General features: G+C 43.1%; 1 protein-coding gene across 2 annotated transcripts in view; it reads right to left on the bottom strand.

Moving 5' to 3' along the window:
• ANKRD17 (ankyrin repeat domain 17) overlaps nucleotides 1-14,497 on the bottom strand; it is a 167,295-nt gene extending 152,798 nt beyond the window's left edge. For both annotated transcript variants that reach the window (XM_058667218.1, XM_058667219.1), the window contains exon 1: nucleotides 13,893-14,497. In XM_058667218.1, coding sequence (XP_058523201.1) covers nucleotides 13,893-14,354 — 462 coding nt within the window. In that variant the 5' untranslated portion in view covers nucleotides 14,355-14,497. The remainder of the gene's footprint in view (nucleotides 1-13,892) is intronic.
• Between the last annotated feature and the right edge of the window lie 3,501 nt (nucleotides 14,498-17,998).

Genomic DNA, 17,998 nt, shown 5'->3' with positions numbered 1-17,998 from the left:
GCCTGACCCAGATCCAGCTTTGTTGCCATTTAGAGAGCAAACCAGCAGATGGAAGATTTTCTTCTCTGTCCTTCCTCCCTTGTTTTGTTTTTTAATGTTATCTTTGGGCAGAACTCTTTGCTATGCTTGTATATGAGGTCTCCAGAAAGCTCATAAAATATCTGAGAAACCTTTGCATGAATTTCTAAAAATTTTTGCACCAAAGTAAACTTACCTAGATTCCATTTTCCATGAACATAGTCCCTGTGTACCGAACATTTTTATCTTATGACAAATGCCTACTAAGATCAACTGCCCAATTTTCAGTTGGATTATTTCTTTCTGAGGTTTTAGTTCCTCACAAATTTTGGATATTAACCTCTTATCAGATGAACAGTTTGTAAACGTTTTCTTCCATTTAGTAGGTTGTCTTTTGACCATATTGTTCCTTGCACTGTAGAAAAGCTGCATAGTTTTATACAGCTCAATCTATTTCACATTTGCTGACTGTACTCTGAGGGTTTTATAAACGAACAAAAAAAAAAAAAGCCTATATCAACTTCTTAAACTTTCCCTTATGTCTTCTAGTAATTTCATCATTTCATTGTACTAGTTTCTAATGCGTGAACTTCATTAGTATAAACTAACAGGAAAGAAAGAAGGGTTGAAACTATTTTGTAGCATATAAATATCTTCTCTGTTAGTCAAAGAAATGTTAATCCAGTTGCTGCAAGGGGGGATTTATAGATGTCGTTCAAGTTTTAATATGCCAAGTTTAAGAGCAATCACACTTGGTGAGCATGACTTATAGGAGCTCTTCAGATGAGATCCAGTTTGGGTACGCACTATGGCATAGCAAATTAAGCCAACCGCTGGTGACACTGGCATGCCATATGGGCACAAGTTTTGGCTGCTCTAACTTCTGATTCAGTTCCACACTGATGTGCCTGGGAAAGCAGAAGACTGCCTGACTGCTCGGATCCCTGAACTCAAGTGGAAGACCTGGAAGAAGCTTCTGGCTTCAGCCCGGCCCAGCTCCGGCTGCTTGACCCTTCCGAGAGTGAACGAGCAGATGAAACAACTGTCTCCCTCTCTGTACCTTTCAAATAAATTAATTTCCCCAATTAATTAATTCAAAAGAAAAAAGATAGATGCATGTGGCTTTTCCTGGTAGACAGAACTCCAAACAATTCTGTCTGCTGGCTGTCCCTGCCACCTGCGCATGAGAGACAGCTTGAAACACTGACCTTGGTTTGCACTGTGATTACAACCATCACTGCCCAACTGCTGCCACAGACTTCCACCCAACTCCTTATAATAAGCTTTTTATTACACATCAATTTCCCACTTCTGCTAATTTGATTAAGCCATGCCTGAAATGTCATCCAAAACTATTATTTAAGATGTCTTCAGAACAAATCAGTTACTAAGAGAATTAGAAGGCTTCAAAAGTTAAGACTAAAAAGAGATTTTTTTTTTGCTACCACTAATGCTCCATGGTTTGGAATTATAGAAAACAGAATAGAAATCTGCGAACCTTAAATAAGTTGGTCATCAAACAATATTACTACCACTTAAAAACTTAGTATTAAACTTCAAACAACCTTACAAAGCCCTGAAACTATTCCAACTGGTAGAGGGTTACAAAAATTGTACAGTTTCTATGGATTTCTACTTTCCAATAACTTATTTTCAATGCAGTCAACGAAGATAATAAATAAAAGAAATCAACTAAAAAACAAAGCTAAGAATGTGCAAATCAAAGAAATATTTCTACCACAGAATAAAATTAACTTAACCATGGCACTGAAATGGTGGCCAAAGTTATTGCAACTTCTACCTGGAAGAATTCCATTACTAACATGAATCAATGACTACTGTGTACTTTCTATTCTTCCCCTCACTAAAAGATCCTGTATTATAATTATATTCCTCCTCATTAAACACACAATGGATCAAATAAAAGTGGTTTCCTTGCACCCATGTGGGAGACCTGAAAGAAGCTCCTGGCTCCTGGCTTCAGACTGGCTCAGCTCCAGCCATTATTGCGGCTTGGGGAGTGAACCAGCGGAAGAAGAGCTTTTTCTCTATCTTTCATTCTCTGTGTAAATCTGCCTTTCTAATCAAATTAAATACATCTTAGAAATAAACAAGAAATATCAAAAGAAAGCTTATATTGGGTAAACAAGGTCTCCAAATATGAAAAAATAATATGGAACAAGTACTTCAGCCTAGAGGTTAACAAGTGTGCACCTCATCTCAGAATTCATGTCCGGATTCATAACCTGGCCTCCACTTGTTGTTAATCAGGATCTGGAAGGTACAAATGACAGCTGAAGAGCTGGCTCCCCCATTCCCATAGGAGGCCTGGCTTCCTCCTTCTGTCTCACTAGATCTACTTTAGCATTATAATTACAGCAGCAATAATAGTGAAAACAATCAAATATCTACCAATATAAAAGACCCATTTCTAAGTAGATGAGATTAAGTTATGAATATCTTTAATATAGTACATTTCTAAGCAAATGAGAACAATTTGACACATCCTAATTTTCTCAGAAACACACACATACACCAGCAGCATTTACTCAGTGAATAAAATCCATATTCACTAGAAATCTTTTTATATATAAATATATTCATTAGTTCTTGCAATTAAGTAGGCATATAATCTTCACCTAAAGACTCATCCCTCCAAATCATGTATTTGAAAAATGCTCATCAATGAAACTTTTACTAGGTAAAGTTATTAAATAACAGTTCTGTTCTTCAGGATAAACTGATATATATCAAGAATAACAATGAAAACACAGATTACATAATTATTTTGCAAAGGAGGATTACAGGTGACTTTTGTATACTTCTATACATCTTGGTGATTTTGTCTAGGTTTCCATAAATATGTATGTCTCTGAAAATAAGTATGTTTAATTAATAAAACACTATATTTAAAAACTTAATTTGATATTTTTCACCTTATGTTATCCTATAGTTCAATTTCTCATATTTTAGTCTATTTCCACCTAGGCAATCAACCACAAGCATGCAAATCTCCTTTTTTACTACAAGACCTTCAAGATAAAATTAGGATGGATGACTCTTCAGGGACACTGAAAAATGCCACACATAGGTCTCATCTTTAAACAATCACTGACTATTTCAACAGACAGTCATAGGAGATTTAATAAAACACCACACCACTAGAACAAACACAATGATCTCTATAATTAGGGACTAATTCTAAAGGCACAGTTTAGACCAAAAGCCATCACAGATTTTCAAAGTAATTTTAAAGGATTAAAATGATCTTGTAATTGTAAATTATTAGTTTTGTTTCAACAAGATCTAAATTTTATGAAGCCAAGAATGTCTTGTTTCTTCAAATCCCTTGAAATCCCTAAAAATTTTTCTAGATCTTAAATAATGATCACTAAATACTTCAGCATTTATTTTATTTATTTAGTTATTTCAAAGACAGAGCAAGAAAGGGACAAAGAGAGAAAAGGGAGGGTGTGGATAGAGATCAAGATCTTTCTTTCACCAATTCACTCCTCAAATGGTCATCAAGAGCCAAGTGTGGGGCTAGTTCACGCCAGAAACCAGGGTCTCGAACATGAGTGGCAAGAATCAACTTAATGAGATTATGTTTACACTGATATTTTTTAAAAATCATCTAGAAAAAATGAGTTATACCACCACTAAAATTCTATGGAGGAAGATTTTACTAACTACAACATTTAGAAAATCACTTAGACCTATCCACATTTAACACATAGCTTAGTTTTAAATATAGGAATCTTATCACTTTCAAAGAAAATGAAATGAGTGAGAAAATTCAATACTGAAAACAGTCACACAGAAGAGATACTCAATAAACGCTAGTAAAAGAATGCACTTCATCACTGTGCACTAGTAACAGCCTCACTGCAAGCTCTGCAACTTGACTATTTTCAGTATTATCTCCATATTTCAAAAAGAAACAGGACACAGAAAAGGAAACAATCAATAATCATCAAAGGCTGAACTGGAAAGGCTGGTGCAACAAGAGGACTTCCTTTTTTCAGGTTTCAGATTTAGAATGACAAAAAAGGGGAGAGAAAGCAAATGCTAGCTTCAGTGTGTATTTATTATCTTTTTTTTATTGGAAAGGCAGACAGAGAAAGATCTTCCCTCCATTGATTCACTCCCCAAGTGGCTGCAATGGCTGGAGCTGAGCTGAGCCTATCCGAAGTCAAGAGCCAGGAGTAACTTCCTGGCCTCCCACACCGGTTCAGGGTTCCAAGGCTTTGGGCCGTCCTCAACTGCCTTCCCAGGCCACAAGCAGGGAGCTGGATGGGAATTGCAGCAGCTGTGATGGGAACCAGCACCCACATGGGATCATGGGGTGTGCAAGGCAAGGATTTAGCCACGAGGCTACAGCACCAGGCCCTTCAGTGTGTATTTCTTCCAAACCCCAAACTGACAAAGCCAATCTTTCTCTTTCTACAGATCCCTCTAAAATAATTTCAATCTCACGTTCCTAAACTACTTAAAAGGCAATGCATAGGCCCGGCAATCCAGAGGAAGCTCCTGGCTCCTGGCTTCAGATCAGCTAATTTCTAGCTGTTGAGGCCGCTTGGGGAGTGAATCACCTCTCCTCTATATGTATCTGACTTTCCAATAAAAAATAAATAAATCTCTGAAAAAAGAAAAAAGGCAATCCATGAGGAAAAATCCACACCAATAACGAATTTAGGATAAGCTTTGCTTTTCCTCCCTATTTTCTCGTGTTCCTTTTCTGGGACATGGAAAGAGTGGATAAAAACATTGAAGCTTAAAATTAGAACACCTCTTAGTCCTCTTGGCAGGGAGGTAGGTGGGAGGCAAAATTCCCTGCTAGAAATGCACAGCTATAAACTAGCTCTATAAATATGCTATACCTAATCTGTACTTTAAAATAATCTGAAGACGTAAACCAGTTTATTTTTACAAACGAAACAGTATTATGTTGCATAGCTCCTGATTTTTTTGTTAGAAATTAGTTCAACTCATTAATTTGTACGTGAAGCAATAAGTAGTGGGAATATAATTAGGTCAAACTGTAGCACCCCTTATTGACAGATTCTATTTCTACCCCTCCATTCATGTTTAAACTATCTCTCTTGCTAGATCTTTCCTAGTTTCAGCCATTTTCATGGTTGAAATGTCAAGATATACTTATATAGCAGAATGATGCACTTCTGACTGTTTCTGAAGGACTGTAATATTGTAATAACAGGGGAAATCAGCAGGGGAGAGGAGTTGGGAAGTAGAAACCCTTGAGCCTGTGGAAACTACCACAAAAATAAATTAATTTTTTTAAAAAGTTAGGAAATGTATTTTGTGTAGAAAGAACACAGGATTATTTTAACTAAGAACTAATAGTTATGGTTATCTCCAAAATCTTATTTAACCCCAGCCAACATTACACTATTACTAAAAAATATATGGTGTTTCAAAAATCCATTATATAGCTTTTGACACTCCAACAACCACGATGGTGGTGGGTAAGAACAACTAACTTATTACACGCAGCAAAAATGGAGTTGACTCATTTTCTCAAAAAGACTGATGTGATACATTCAATATAAAAAATATTAAAAAGTCATTAGTCATGAGGATTCAGGGAGGCAAAATCCACCTGATGCCTTCTAGTGGCATGTGTCCAAAGTGAGACTCACTAGTGACCAGGCAAGGGCAAGCTAATTTGTGAGAATGTTTGGGGTCAAATGCACCTGACTAATTTCTAGGGTCTGGATCTTACAAAATATGCTCCACAGTCAAAAACGGCAGACCATGACTGAAGACTACCGATGGCCATTTGCTTCACCTATTCTGTGCTTATTTTACTAAAAACAACAACAACAACAAAAATCCCTCATCAATCAGATACTTAAGATTTTCCAGGCTTAGCACCAACAAGTCCACCAAATCCGGAACATGACTGCGGAAATCACAACCGAAGAGGTGAAAACAAATGATTTTAAGGAAGTAGCCAATAAACTGATTCTAGAGAGTAACAGAAAAGACACAGGAAGGATCTATCCATGTATTTATCCTCTCTGAGAAGTAAAAATGATGAAGATGCCAAAGCAACTCTAGAAAAGCCACTGGGGATGAGAAAGATGCTAAATTAGAACAAGCTAACGGATATGAACTACCAGTCTAAGACACTGTTTAAAATTTAGACTTTAGTAATCAAAAAGTCCTTGGCAAGATATGGTAGTCTCCAACAGACATTCTTTTCTGTTAAAAAAAATTTCTTTTTTCATTGGAAAGGCAGAGTTTGAAAGAGGAGAAACAAAGATCTTGCATTCGCTGGTATACTTCCCAACTGGTCATAGGGCTTGAGTTGACTGATCCTAAGCCAAGAGCCAGAGTTTCTTTCAGATCTCCTTCATAGGTGCATGGACCCAAAGACTTGGGCCATCCTCAGCTGCTTGCCAGGCCATTAACAGGGAGCTGGATCTGAAGAGGAGTAGCTGGGCCGGAACCAATGCCCACACGGGACGCTGGCAGCACAGAAAGAGGCTTGGCTTGCTCTGCCACGGCACTGTCCCTCACTTAGGCATTCTTGAGGTACTCTCATCTTTGCATGTTTTCTTCCTCATTCTCCTTTATCTCCAGTTCCACTCAGACATAAACCTAAAATACCCCTCCAAAAAGATCATGTAACATTCATAAGTTCTGTAGATGACAGACAGCAACTTAAATTATGCTTTCAATAATTAGGTCTGCATTCATCTAAGGAAAATAAAATGCAAGATTTTACTTTTCCATAGTTAAAAGCCATTATTATAAATAATGTGAGGTGATACCTATATTGCCGCAGTTTCACTTCACCTTATGAACAGAGCAAAAATTTACAAACATCAAAAAGCTGAGCTTCGTAAGTCAGGAAAGGTATTTTACTTCTGGGAACAAGTACATGGACATAACTCTCCCAGAGGTAAGGTTTAAGACATAAGAAGGATATTCATAATTACCTATCACCTTCTAGTCCATAATTACTTGCTCTCAAAGTACTCAGGAACTGCACAGGCCATTGCGGACGCTGCTGCTTTCTGCTAGCCCTAACAAGAGTATACCAGCAGGCACTACTTCACATACCATCGTGAAGTGAAAATTCCTTTTTATCTGTGGTCAAACATGATAAAAATTAAAAGCATCCACATCTGTGATTTTTCTAAACCCACTAAACTATAAACATTCAGAATAAACTACCGTCATAAAAGCTACTTTGTCCAGGACCCAAAAACTACCTGGATGGCATGCCCACGTGCTAAAGCAGTCTCCTGAACAGCTTAGTGAATATCTAGAGTCAAAATGCGCCTGTTTTACATATTATCCAACATCAAAACTTTCAAAATAGTAACTCCAATTTGGTAACTGAGGTAAGCGGCAACTACATAAAAGAAGAACTAGGGTCCAAGCCATCCTCCATGGGTGCAACATACACGTCTGAGCACGTCCTGTTACCTTAAGATGTGAGATTCCAGATATTTCATAAAGTAGCTACTAAAAAATATTTATGAACAACTCTTACTTCAGAGATTAGAAAGCTAAGCAGAAGTAAGATGCTAAGACTTACACAACACACATGACACTACAAGGTCGGAAATAAAACTTAGGAGAATAGGTACTAGCTAGTGTACCACATCTATCAACCTTGGGACCTCACTTTATAAACAAGGTGTCTTTGTTAGCACATCACATTCTTAGAAGCTGTTTTGAAACTCTACAGAATCCCAACAACTGGTTGCTAGATCCTCTACTACCTTCCCATTGAAAAAGCATCAAAACAGAGGTAAAAAAGCAGCCCCAAACTTCTCTCAGGAACTAGTTTATACACATAGTATGTTAAGTTGAGGAAAAGAACAAAGAAAAGGGCCCAGGGCGACAGCATAATGGTTAAGGTCCTCACCTTGAATGCCCCAGGATCCCATATGGGCACCGGTTCTAATCCCAGCAGCTCCATTTCCCATCCAGCTCCCTGCTTGTGGCCTGGGAAAGCAGTCGAGGACGGCCCAAAGCCTTGGGACCCTGCACCCGTGTGGGAGACCCGGAAAGAAGTTCCTGACTCCTGGCTTCAGATTGGCGCAGCACTGGTCGTTGTGCTCACTTGGGGAGTGAATCATTGGATCGAAGATCTTCCTCTCTGTCTCTCCTCCTCTGTACATCTGCCTTTCCAATAAAATAAATAAATCTTTATTTAAAAAAAAAAAAGGAAAGAAAAAAAGAACTGTTTAAGTATCTCTAAGAAAATCTTGCATTTGATTTCCAGGTGTTAATACCCTATTCAGATACCTCTTCCTACCATTGTTAAAATCCTATTTTAAAAGGAAAAAAAAATTCCTTGGTTTAATCAGGAATGATTACTTTGGAAAGTTAAAAAAAGAAAAAAAAAATCTTTAAAAGTCAAGAGAAAAGCAGAAGACTGCCTCAAAAGGATAGTTTTACCTGGAAGTTTTCATTTTGCTAGGAATTATTGATTCTTACATGGCAAGACTAAAATACACTTATCTAAACTTTTTCAGTTGAGTTTTAACAATAAAAGGTAAAAGCAAAGCTTGAAAAAGACAACTTGCTCACAATGACTGCCCAGCTGCCACAAAGCCTCTTCCTCCATCCAACAGGAATTATTTTAATGTTATCTAAAACATCACCATGACTTGCTGCATTCAACATCATACAACATAACGGAGCAAATGAATGAGGAAAGGAAGGAAGCAAGGAGCGAGCAGCTCTGAGATTCCTGCTACATGACCCTTCTAAACAAAAGTACCTGAAATCCTTCTAAATGAGTATCTTGGCCTGTGAAATATTTCCTACAAACCTCCCAGCATTTAAATATTTTTGAAATGCACACACTTCATTCAGGATACATTTAATAATTTAACATCACTCTCACACCTCCCCAAACCTGTATTTATTTATTACTGCATTTCTAAAATATCAGTATATCTGAAAGTTTTATTCACCATTATTCACCTAGTACTGTACATTACCTAGCATATAGTAGGGAAACATCAAACATTTACTGCAGAGTGAAATAAACTGGGCAGCACCTGCTTCATACAGTTATGGAAAAAATAAGAATACAAAACATTTTGGCCCAGCACAGTAGCCTGGTGTCCTCGCCTTGCACGCGCCAGGATCCCCTCTGGGCGCCAGTTCTAATCCCAGCAGCTCTGCTTCCCATTCAGCTCCCTACTTCTGCCTGGGAAGGCAGCTGAGGATGGCGCTGGGACCCTGAACCCACATGGGAAACCCAGAAGAGGCTCCAGGCTCCAGGCTCCTGGCTCCTGGCTCCTGGTTTTGGATCGGCGCAGCTCTGGCCATTGTGGTTGCTTGGGGAGTGAATCAACGGATGGAAGAATTTCCTCTCTGTATCTCCTCCTCTCTGTATATCTGCCTTTCCAATAAAAATAAATAAATCTTAAAAAACAAATACATGACATCTGACATCTCTTAACTTATAATGATGCTATAAAGTAGGATTTACTATTATCACCATTTATATATGAAGAAAAAGAGGGAGAGAGAAATGAAAGCAATTTTCCCAAAGTCACAAAGTAACTGACGGATCAAAGGTTTGAATTTAGTCTCCAGCCAGGGTCCATGCTCTTAATCATTACCTACCCGTCACGCACAGTAGGTGTTAAACATTAGTTTTTGTTTTTAAAATCCAAACCAGGAGAAAGCATTTGGCCTAGAGTTTAGAAATTAGTCAAGGCATCTGCATCCTGTATCAGAGTGACTTAATGCAGTTGCTGCTTAGGACTGATTCTAGCTCCTGCTGATGCCGACCCTAGGAGGGTCACATGGGAGACCCCAACTAGGTTCTGGGCTCCTGTCTTCAGCCAGGCCCTGCCCTGGCCCTTGTGTACATCTGCAAAGGAACCCAATAAATGTGAGCACTTTCTGTCTCAGCCTCTCTTGCTACTCAAAGTTTAAAAACAGAAAAGTCTAAATATCTGCAGAAGGCTGAAGGCACCTGACCTAGCACACAACCAGTAATCAGGGCCCATCAGGTTAACTGTGCTCCCTTCTAATACGGAGGGAAGACCACTAACATTAAGAGAAGTAATTAAGCAAATGAAATACAAACTTCAGCTATTCAAAGGCCCTGGCTCCAAGAACAGGGGAGAAATTCTATTATTTTTCTTGCTTTCCTGAATGAATTCTGAATACTCCCTAAGCACCAGTTATTCACTGAAAATGTTTCTTAATCCAGTACTATGCTTAAGCAAGACAGAAAACAAGATAATTATAATTAAGACAGAACTACTGCCTCAAAGATCTTAATGTCTAGTTTATAAATTCTGCTGCTGAATTAAGAGATGAAACCCAGGACCATGGAAGCTTCCCAGCACTAATTTAGGATTCTAAGAATTAAAACATTTTTCATTAAGGAAAAACAAGTTGGGATGTGAATTCAAGAAACACAATTTAATTCTGAAATAAATTTTCTTTCATATTCTTAACCCTACCTCTTCTATGTCTCAATAAATATTCCTCCCAGCTCTGCAAAGCCTTTAAGCACTAAGTACTAATTTACTCACTTGTTTCCCTTGTCTAAAAAATCTTCACTAGGTTTATCTCTTTAGAAGCACACAATTCACACAAACATAGATGGACCAACTGCTACTGTCTCCATGTTTTATAAATCTTCAATACACCTGTGCTTTTACTAAAAGTAACTGACATTATTCAATTATATTTAAAAATGCACTCAACAGAATGCAATGTTATTTCTGAAATGAAGCATCAACTCCTGCACTTTCAACATTTCTAACCTAATTAACTTAGTCCAAAAACTTGGGAAAGAAGCACAAGATGGTTTCATGTTATGGAAACTCCTTTCTATTTCCTTACTGAACAAGCACTCACTGGAAGGCAAGAAAATTGTGCACTTTCAATTTTACATATAAAGAAGGGAAGAGAAGAGACTCGTCATCTTTTTATTCCAGGTGTATCCAGAGTTATGGGAATTATATGAAACATGACTATTTTATTCTGGAATCCTTCAGGAGAAATCTATTGCCCAATGATCTGCTGTAATAAGAATTACACTTTGGTTCTTTAATATTAAAATTCTCACTGATTCTCCTGTCCTTCCATTTGTTCTGTTTCAGCAGATACAGAGAATAGCTAGGAGCAATTCTTCACTGCCAACCTACACATTTTTGTTACACTAAATTATCCATGGGCTGGCTTTGTGGCATAGTGGATTAAGAAGCCACCTGCAGCACAGGCAATCAAGTAAGCACTACTTTCAGTCAGGGCTGTACCACTACTTCCACCTATGACGCTGATAATGTGCCTGGGAGGGCATAGATGGCCCAAGTGCTTGCACCCCTGCACCATGCTGGCGACCATGGAGTCCCAGGCTGTGGGTTTCACTGCAGCCACCTGCAGATGGAAGTGCTCTCGTGTGTGCGGCTTGTACGTTCTCTCTCAGGTTGCCTTGCAAATAAATTTTTCTAAAAAAACAATTGTAAAAACAAGAAAATCTTCTCAACTTCTTCAGATAAACACTGCAAAACTATAATCTTTCATATTCTTTATAAACTTGTATAATTTTTTACTGCAAGGATAGTCTCAGGATCAAAACATTCACTTTTTTTTTTAGTTGTGTAACTTCGAACAGAATGAATTAAGAAGGAAGAGGATTTAAATTCTGTGATTTTTGCCATAAGACTTCCCAGCTCTAGAGTCAAACCTTCTGCTGTCACTTCAGGAAAGCAGTAATTAAGACAAACATTGCCCAACCTGCCCAATGAGCCTACAGTGTAAAGGAACCAGAAGTGCAGAGCCAAACTCCTCCTTTCAGCGGCTCGTCCCTCATCACAGACCTGCACGGATGAGTTTCTTAACAGTCGCACTAACACTTTCCCTGACTCATCTTCATCAAACATGACAAATCCATTGATTACTGTGCAGGAGCCAGTAAAAGCACATTAACACAACAACATCAGCCACGTTCCTCTAACCACTCCTCTTTTCCAAGAACAAACCAGACTCACAAAATGAACATACCTATAAAGTTATGGTCAAACTTATCTCTACAACTGAAAGAATTACTAGAAGTTTCACTTACCAGGCCACATTCTAATGGACAACACTACCTAGATCCATGAAGTCAGCTGATAAACATTCCAGCAAGTATTATTCAATTATCACAGTCTTGTTTCAAACCACACCCTAATATTTTGGAGAATTTAAGATCCAAATGAATTATTGGTATTTTGCCTACATCTGCAGGATTGAATTATCTTGCAATTAAGTGCCTAAGCTTTCCAGAGAGTCAAGAAGGAAATGTAAGGAATACGTTCTGACTACAAGGCATACCGGTCTAAGACAATAGAAAACCCTGGCTTGTACTTTTGCTACATCCCACTAAGATTCCATTTCCTCTCAGGTTTGTCTTGCTCCCTTCCAAAATAAAGAAATCCGGCTAGATTACTCTAAATCCCATACAGATTTACTGGAGATAAGGATCTCACATCTTTTCTCACAACTGCTTCAAATGCAGCCTGAGTAACATCCTATCCCGAAACATCCAATCAGGACAAAAACAAACTCTGTCCATACAAATCTCTCCTCAGAACACAACTCTTCCAACGATGTAAGTGAGCCTCTCCATCTCTGCCGCATTCATCATCCAACAAACAATTTCAGTCAAAAAAATCCTTGAAAAGGTGTTTCTCTGTTCGAACAGGGGTCAGATGTACAGAATGCAATTCCCAGAAGCTGTCAGCCCTGCGCAAGGGAAGCCCTACATTGGTGCAATAGAACACAAGGCAGGCGGTACTTCAGCCAAGCCAGCAGCTCATCACCAGCCTTTAACGCTACTTTTCCCGGCTGTCTTAAATTGCAATTCCTCCAGATGAAGGTTTTTCTAGTTTCCATTCCGGCAGAGGACAAGCGAGGTAAAGCAAAGGTGCTAACCAACTAGTAAGCTCCCAGCTGGTTGTCAGCGGCTCGGCGAGGGCCTTCGAGAAGGAACGAGGGCCTGCAACGCCGCCTGCCTGTGGGCCCAGGGAGACACGACCGAGTGTTATTATGAAACCAGATCACTAGGACACACCAAGACGCCTTCCTAGTCCAACTCACCATAACCAAGCCTGGCTCCGAAGCACATCGCTCGGCTGCCCCACACGCCTTGGAAAACGACAGATCCTCCTTTAATTCTTTCTCAGAAAGGAAGCGTTTGGAGATGGACAGGTATGTATGTGTGAAGAGCAACTTACTTTGTTTTCCATCCACTCTACTGCTTATTATACACATATGTGACTATAACCACAGATTCCCGAAAACACTGGAGAGATCGAGACGTTAACTTGGGCAGCCATCATAGCTATTTCAAAACCAGACACACAGAAAACCAAAACCTGCTCGGGGCAGTGTGGAAAAGTACAGCTTCTCACGTGTCTCTCTCTCTCTCTCACACACACACACACACACACACACACGGACTCCGCTCCCAGAGCCTTACAACCGTCCCTCCCGGGCTGCCCCCGCGCCCGCCGCCCGGAGCCAGGGCGCTGCCCCTGCCCGGTTCCCAGGAGGCCCGCCGACCTCTGCCCGTCCCCCTCCGGCCCGGGTCCCGCCCCCGGCCCGGCCACCGGGCCGCCCTACCGGCCCCGCGCAGAGCCCCCCGCGCCGCCCGGGCGTGCACCGCAGGCCCCGCGGCCATCCCCCCCAGACACGGCCCGGCGTGGGAAAGCAGCCCGCGGGGGTCTCCCACGTGTCCGCTGCCCTGCCCCGCGCCCCCGCACCGCGCGAGCCGCCCTCCCCCGTCCGCCTGCCTGCTCCCTCCCCGAGACACCGACCCGCCGCGATCCGAGTCCCCTCCCACCCCCTCCATCCTCGGAAACCCAGGCCCTTGCCTCAGAAACCTCCTCTTCCTCGTCGTCGTCGTCGTCCTCTTCTTCCTCGCTGTTGTTGCTGCTGCCGCCGCCTCCTCCGCCGCCGCCGCCGCTGTTGTCGCTGTCGCTGCTGCTCTCGCTGCTGCTGGGGGGTCGGCAGGTCCGGTTCCGCTTGGCCTTGTGGTGGTGGTGGTGGTGGTGGTGGTGGAGCTGCAGCTGCGGCGGCTGCTGCTGCGGCTGCGGCGGCTGCGGCTGCTGCGGCTGCTGCTGCGGCGGCGGCGGCGCGGGCGGCTTCTTCTTGAGGAGCAGGTCACACACTCGCACCATCCCACGAGGAGACGAGGCCGAGCGAGCGCCGCCGCCCTCCGCCGCCGCCGCCGCCGCCGCCGGGGGGGGGCCCGCCGCAGCCACGGCCGCCGCCGCCGCCGGGGGGCTCCCTTCTCCCTCGGCCGCCGCCGCCGCGGGCACCGCCGCCTTCTCCATCCCCAGGGCGAGCGGGAGGGGCGCGGGGGCGACGCTCTGCCGCGAGTCGGGCCGCACCGGGGTGGACGCAGCGCTCGGGGCCGCCGCCGCCGCCGCCGCCTCGGTCACCTCTACTGCCGCCGCCGCCGCTCCGCCAGCTCTCACCTCGTCTCGCGATACTGAGGGCGGGGAGCCTGCGGCGGGGAGGGAGGGAGGGAGCGAGAGGGCGCCGAGGCAGGCGGGGTGAGGGGCCCAGGCCGCCCCGAGAGAGCCGCGGGCTGCTGCAGGGCGCGAGGATGCCTCAGGAGCCGGCCTGCGACGGGCGGCGCGGGCAGGACCGGGGCGCCGGCAGCGCTCTGCTCCTCGCTCCTCTCCCCCGCCCCCCGTCACACATTACACACTCGCGGCCCTGCCACCCTCCCTTCTTCCTTCCTGCCCGGGGACTAGAACGCAGCCGCAGGCGGAAGTGCGGCTGACGCCATCAGCCGTCGCCTGAGCGATTTCGCGCGAGCGGCCCCGAGAGCCGAGTGAGGTGTGGGGGGCCCGCGTCGCGCCACGGTGCGTGGGGCGGGCTCTGGGCCGCGTGGGAAGCGGGCGCGCGCGTGGCGCCCGCACTGTGTCCACCGGGCTCTGAGGCCGGCGGATCCGGGAGGTGGGGCCTCGTGCGGCACTGCGGCGCCTCCTGGGCTCCGGGCCATGTTCTCCACCGCCAAATCGAAAGTTAAAAGAGCTTTGGATGCTGAGATGTGGCTTCGTGGAGAGGAACTTCTTGGCTCAAGTTTCAGTCTTGACTCAGAGGCTTCCGGAACCTGCGTGCACACACGTGTTGTGTGACGGAAGTGGACTAGACGTTTGAATTCACTGTATGGCCCTAAAGTTTCCAAAGAGGAGACGGTGGAGGGATTCGTGCCAGATGTGGCGGAGATGTCCGGAGGGACTCCGAGCTGGCTGTGCACTCTTACTGTGAGCCTCATCCATGATCATTTTTGTCTTACAATGAACATGGGGCCTGGGCTGTGGATTTTGAGTCTTTCGGTTGTCTGAAGACCTTGGAAGACTGGCAAAAAGATAGCTTATGTAGCTTAACTCAGGATTACCCATTTCTGCTCTAATACGAGTACACTGGCATAAGGGGTAAAGAAACAACTATTGAAGACAGATGTACTGGTACAAGAGAATAAGTTTGTCTCAGCTGACATAGTTGCCATTTTAAGACTGCTAAGTTTAGCTGAGTATGCCTGAGTCGTTTTTTTTTTTCTTTTAAACGTTTTTCTTTGAGTGCTGGCGGAACTGCTTGAAATATGGGCAATTGTCAGTACAGTACAGAGAACCATAGCAGAATTGGCGATGACTAAATCAATTCATTGAAACAAAATTTAATCATTTGCCTACCGTGTGTGTTAATTTATAAAATCAGTCTTTCCAAGGGCTTCCTGTCTAGTAAGTGCCATAGTAAATTATACACAAAGTGCTAAACAGGTCTTCTACATTGGTGGGGTGAGTTCCAGTGTAGAAGAAAATGCTGCATTATATTTAGGTTGACTAATTCGACTGACTCCCTCTAAAGCACCTTTTCATCCCAAATCCCGTTTTGCAGTGTGTAGATCGCAGCTCCCTTTCATTATATAACTACTTGAGCTTTGTCGACAAGATTGAGGCTATTAATATTAAGCACATATTCCTTCTTTTGTCCAAGTTCTAGAAATATTCTGATCTTTCCTTTCTGCCAGTGTCAGAGGAATGTGAGATTCCTCGTTCTTGGGTGAGGTTAACCTTCTGTCAGCATTCGGATTCCATTCCCCTTCCCCACCTTCCGTGTTTTATCTTTTCTGTTTTCAGGTCTCCAAAAACTCTGGTTCCTTTGCTTCTCCTGCTGTAGCCCTTCACTCTTTTTTTTTTTTTCTACACCAACTTTCTTTGAAAAGTATTTTCCATTTAGAAATGCTTTGGTTATCTGAAATTCATCATACGGTGAGTTCTAACTTCCGTACCTATCACACTGTCAAAAATGCTTTCTTTTTTTTAAAAAAAATGTAATTTTTGCTGGAAAAAACAAAAATGCTATCTTTACAACTATCCCATTATTTGGGAAGAAAATCCTTGCTTTTTGAGTAGTGAATTGATGATCTTTCTGGAACTACTAAAGTAAAGTAAAAACTATTAGAATAAACATGCCCCAGGAGTGGATTTGCTTTTGTTACACAGTTTTATTTTTATTTATTTTTTTTAGGACTGGCCAAGCATTTGCGAAACATCTCTCTCTCAAGACATTTTTATTTGAAAGACAGATTTTACCTGAGACAGAAGGGAAGACAGAATTCTTCCATCTGTTGGCTCAATCCCCAGATAGCCAAAAGGGCCAAAGTTGAGCCAGTTCAAAGGCAGGAGCTTCCTTTAGGTCTCCCATGCGGGTACAGGGGCCACCTTCTGCCGCTCTCCCAGGCCATAAACAGGCAACCGGATCACAAGTGGAGCAGCTAGCACTCGAACTGGAGCCCATGTGAAATGTTGACACTACAGGTGAAAGCTCAACCACTAAGCCTCAGTGCCAGCCCCAGAACTTCTTTCTTCTTCCTGGGCACACTGCTAAACTAAATTTCACAGTTAAACTGGTAGTGATGGCCATGTGGCTAAGTTCTAGTCAACAGAATAAGTTCAAAATGTTACGTTCATTTGCTGGCTTAAAGAAACCTTACCCATGAAATGCAGCAAAAACAGTATTGAAAGGGCTATTGATCTTTTTTTCTTTTTTAATTTTAATGATGTTTACTTAGATGATCAGGGTGGGAAGGGTTGAGGATCAGAGGAAAGTGAGCGAGACCATTGTTTTCCTTTTCTTCCAGTGTCTGGGGGAAGGGGAAAACAAGGGGAGAAACCACGCCCAGGCTCCAGCCACCTCAGTACCCAGGGATGGGGAACAGCCACCTGATGTCATCCCAGGGTGCTGCTCCTGGTGATATCACCACTCCAAGGATGGTTGGCTGACAGTCTACCTTAGAATGTCCATTTGCCCAAAAATTTGCTGTCAAGCAAATCAGAGTGAACCCCAATAACCCCCACTGGAGCACCCCCCAGCTCTGGTTCCTTTGCCTGCCAGTATGTGCAGCAGACTAATCTGGTCTGCCCCATATCCCATTGAGATCTCATATACATCATTGGGCATTGAGGCCTAACTCAACACAACTGACTCCACCCTGCAGCCACACTCATGGCAGTTGCCAATACCTGCCCAGCCAAGCCCACCTGAGTCCTGGTTCTCATGCTCATTAGTGGAAGTTGTAGGCCATCAAAGAGGTGCCCACATCCTCCCACTGGACCTACTCCCTACCCCAGATATTGCACACTTCAGGTGGTTCTGCAGTCTAACTCAATAGAAATTGTTCCTAGTCCCAGCACTTGTCAGCTGCTGTAGCAAAGCCAACCCACCTGCACCATGCCTGCATCAGTGGATACAATTGATTAGCCCAGCCTGGCTCTCTTCTTAACTCAGTTCACATGCAGATCAAAAGGTTTTGTAATCCTGCCCCACCTGCCTCAGCTCTCAAGCCCACCAGCGGTAGTGGCCCAGCAGGGGAGTCCTTACTACTCTCCTACTGGGCTCATATACCTTTCTTCCCCAACCTCTCTCCTTCCCCAACTCCTTCCCCCAATTTCGTGGGTGCTGG

Source organism: Ochotona princeps, chromosome 7 (assembly GCF_030435755.1).
Source record: "Ochotona princeps isolate mOchPri1 chromosome 7, mOchPri1.hap1, whole genome shotgun sequence".
Taxonomy (NCBI): domain Eukaryota; kingdom Metazoa; phylum Chordata; class Mammalia; order Lagomorpha; family Ochotonidae; genus Ochotona; species Ochotona princeps.
Note: the sequence above shows the minus strand (reverse complement) of the source record. Positions and strands in the feature narration are given on the sequence as shown.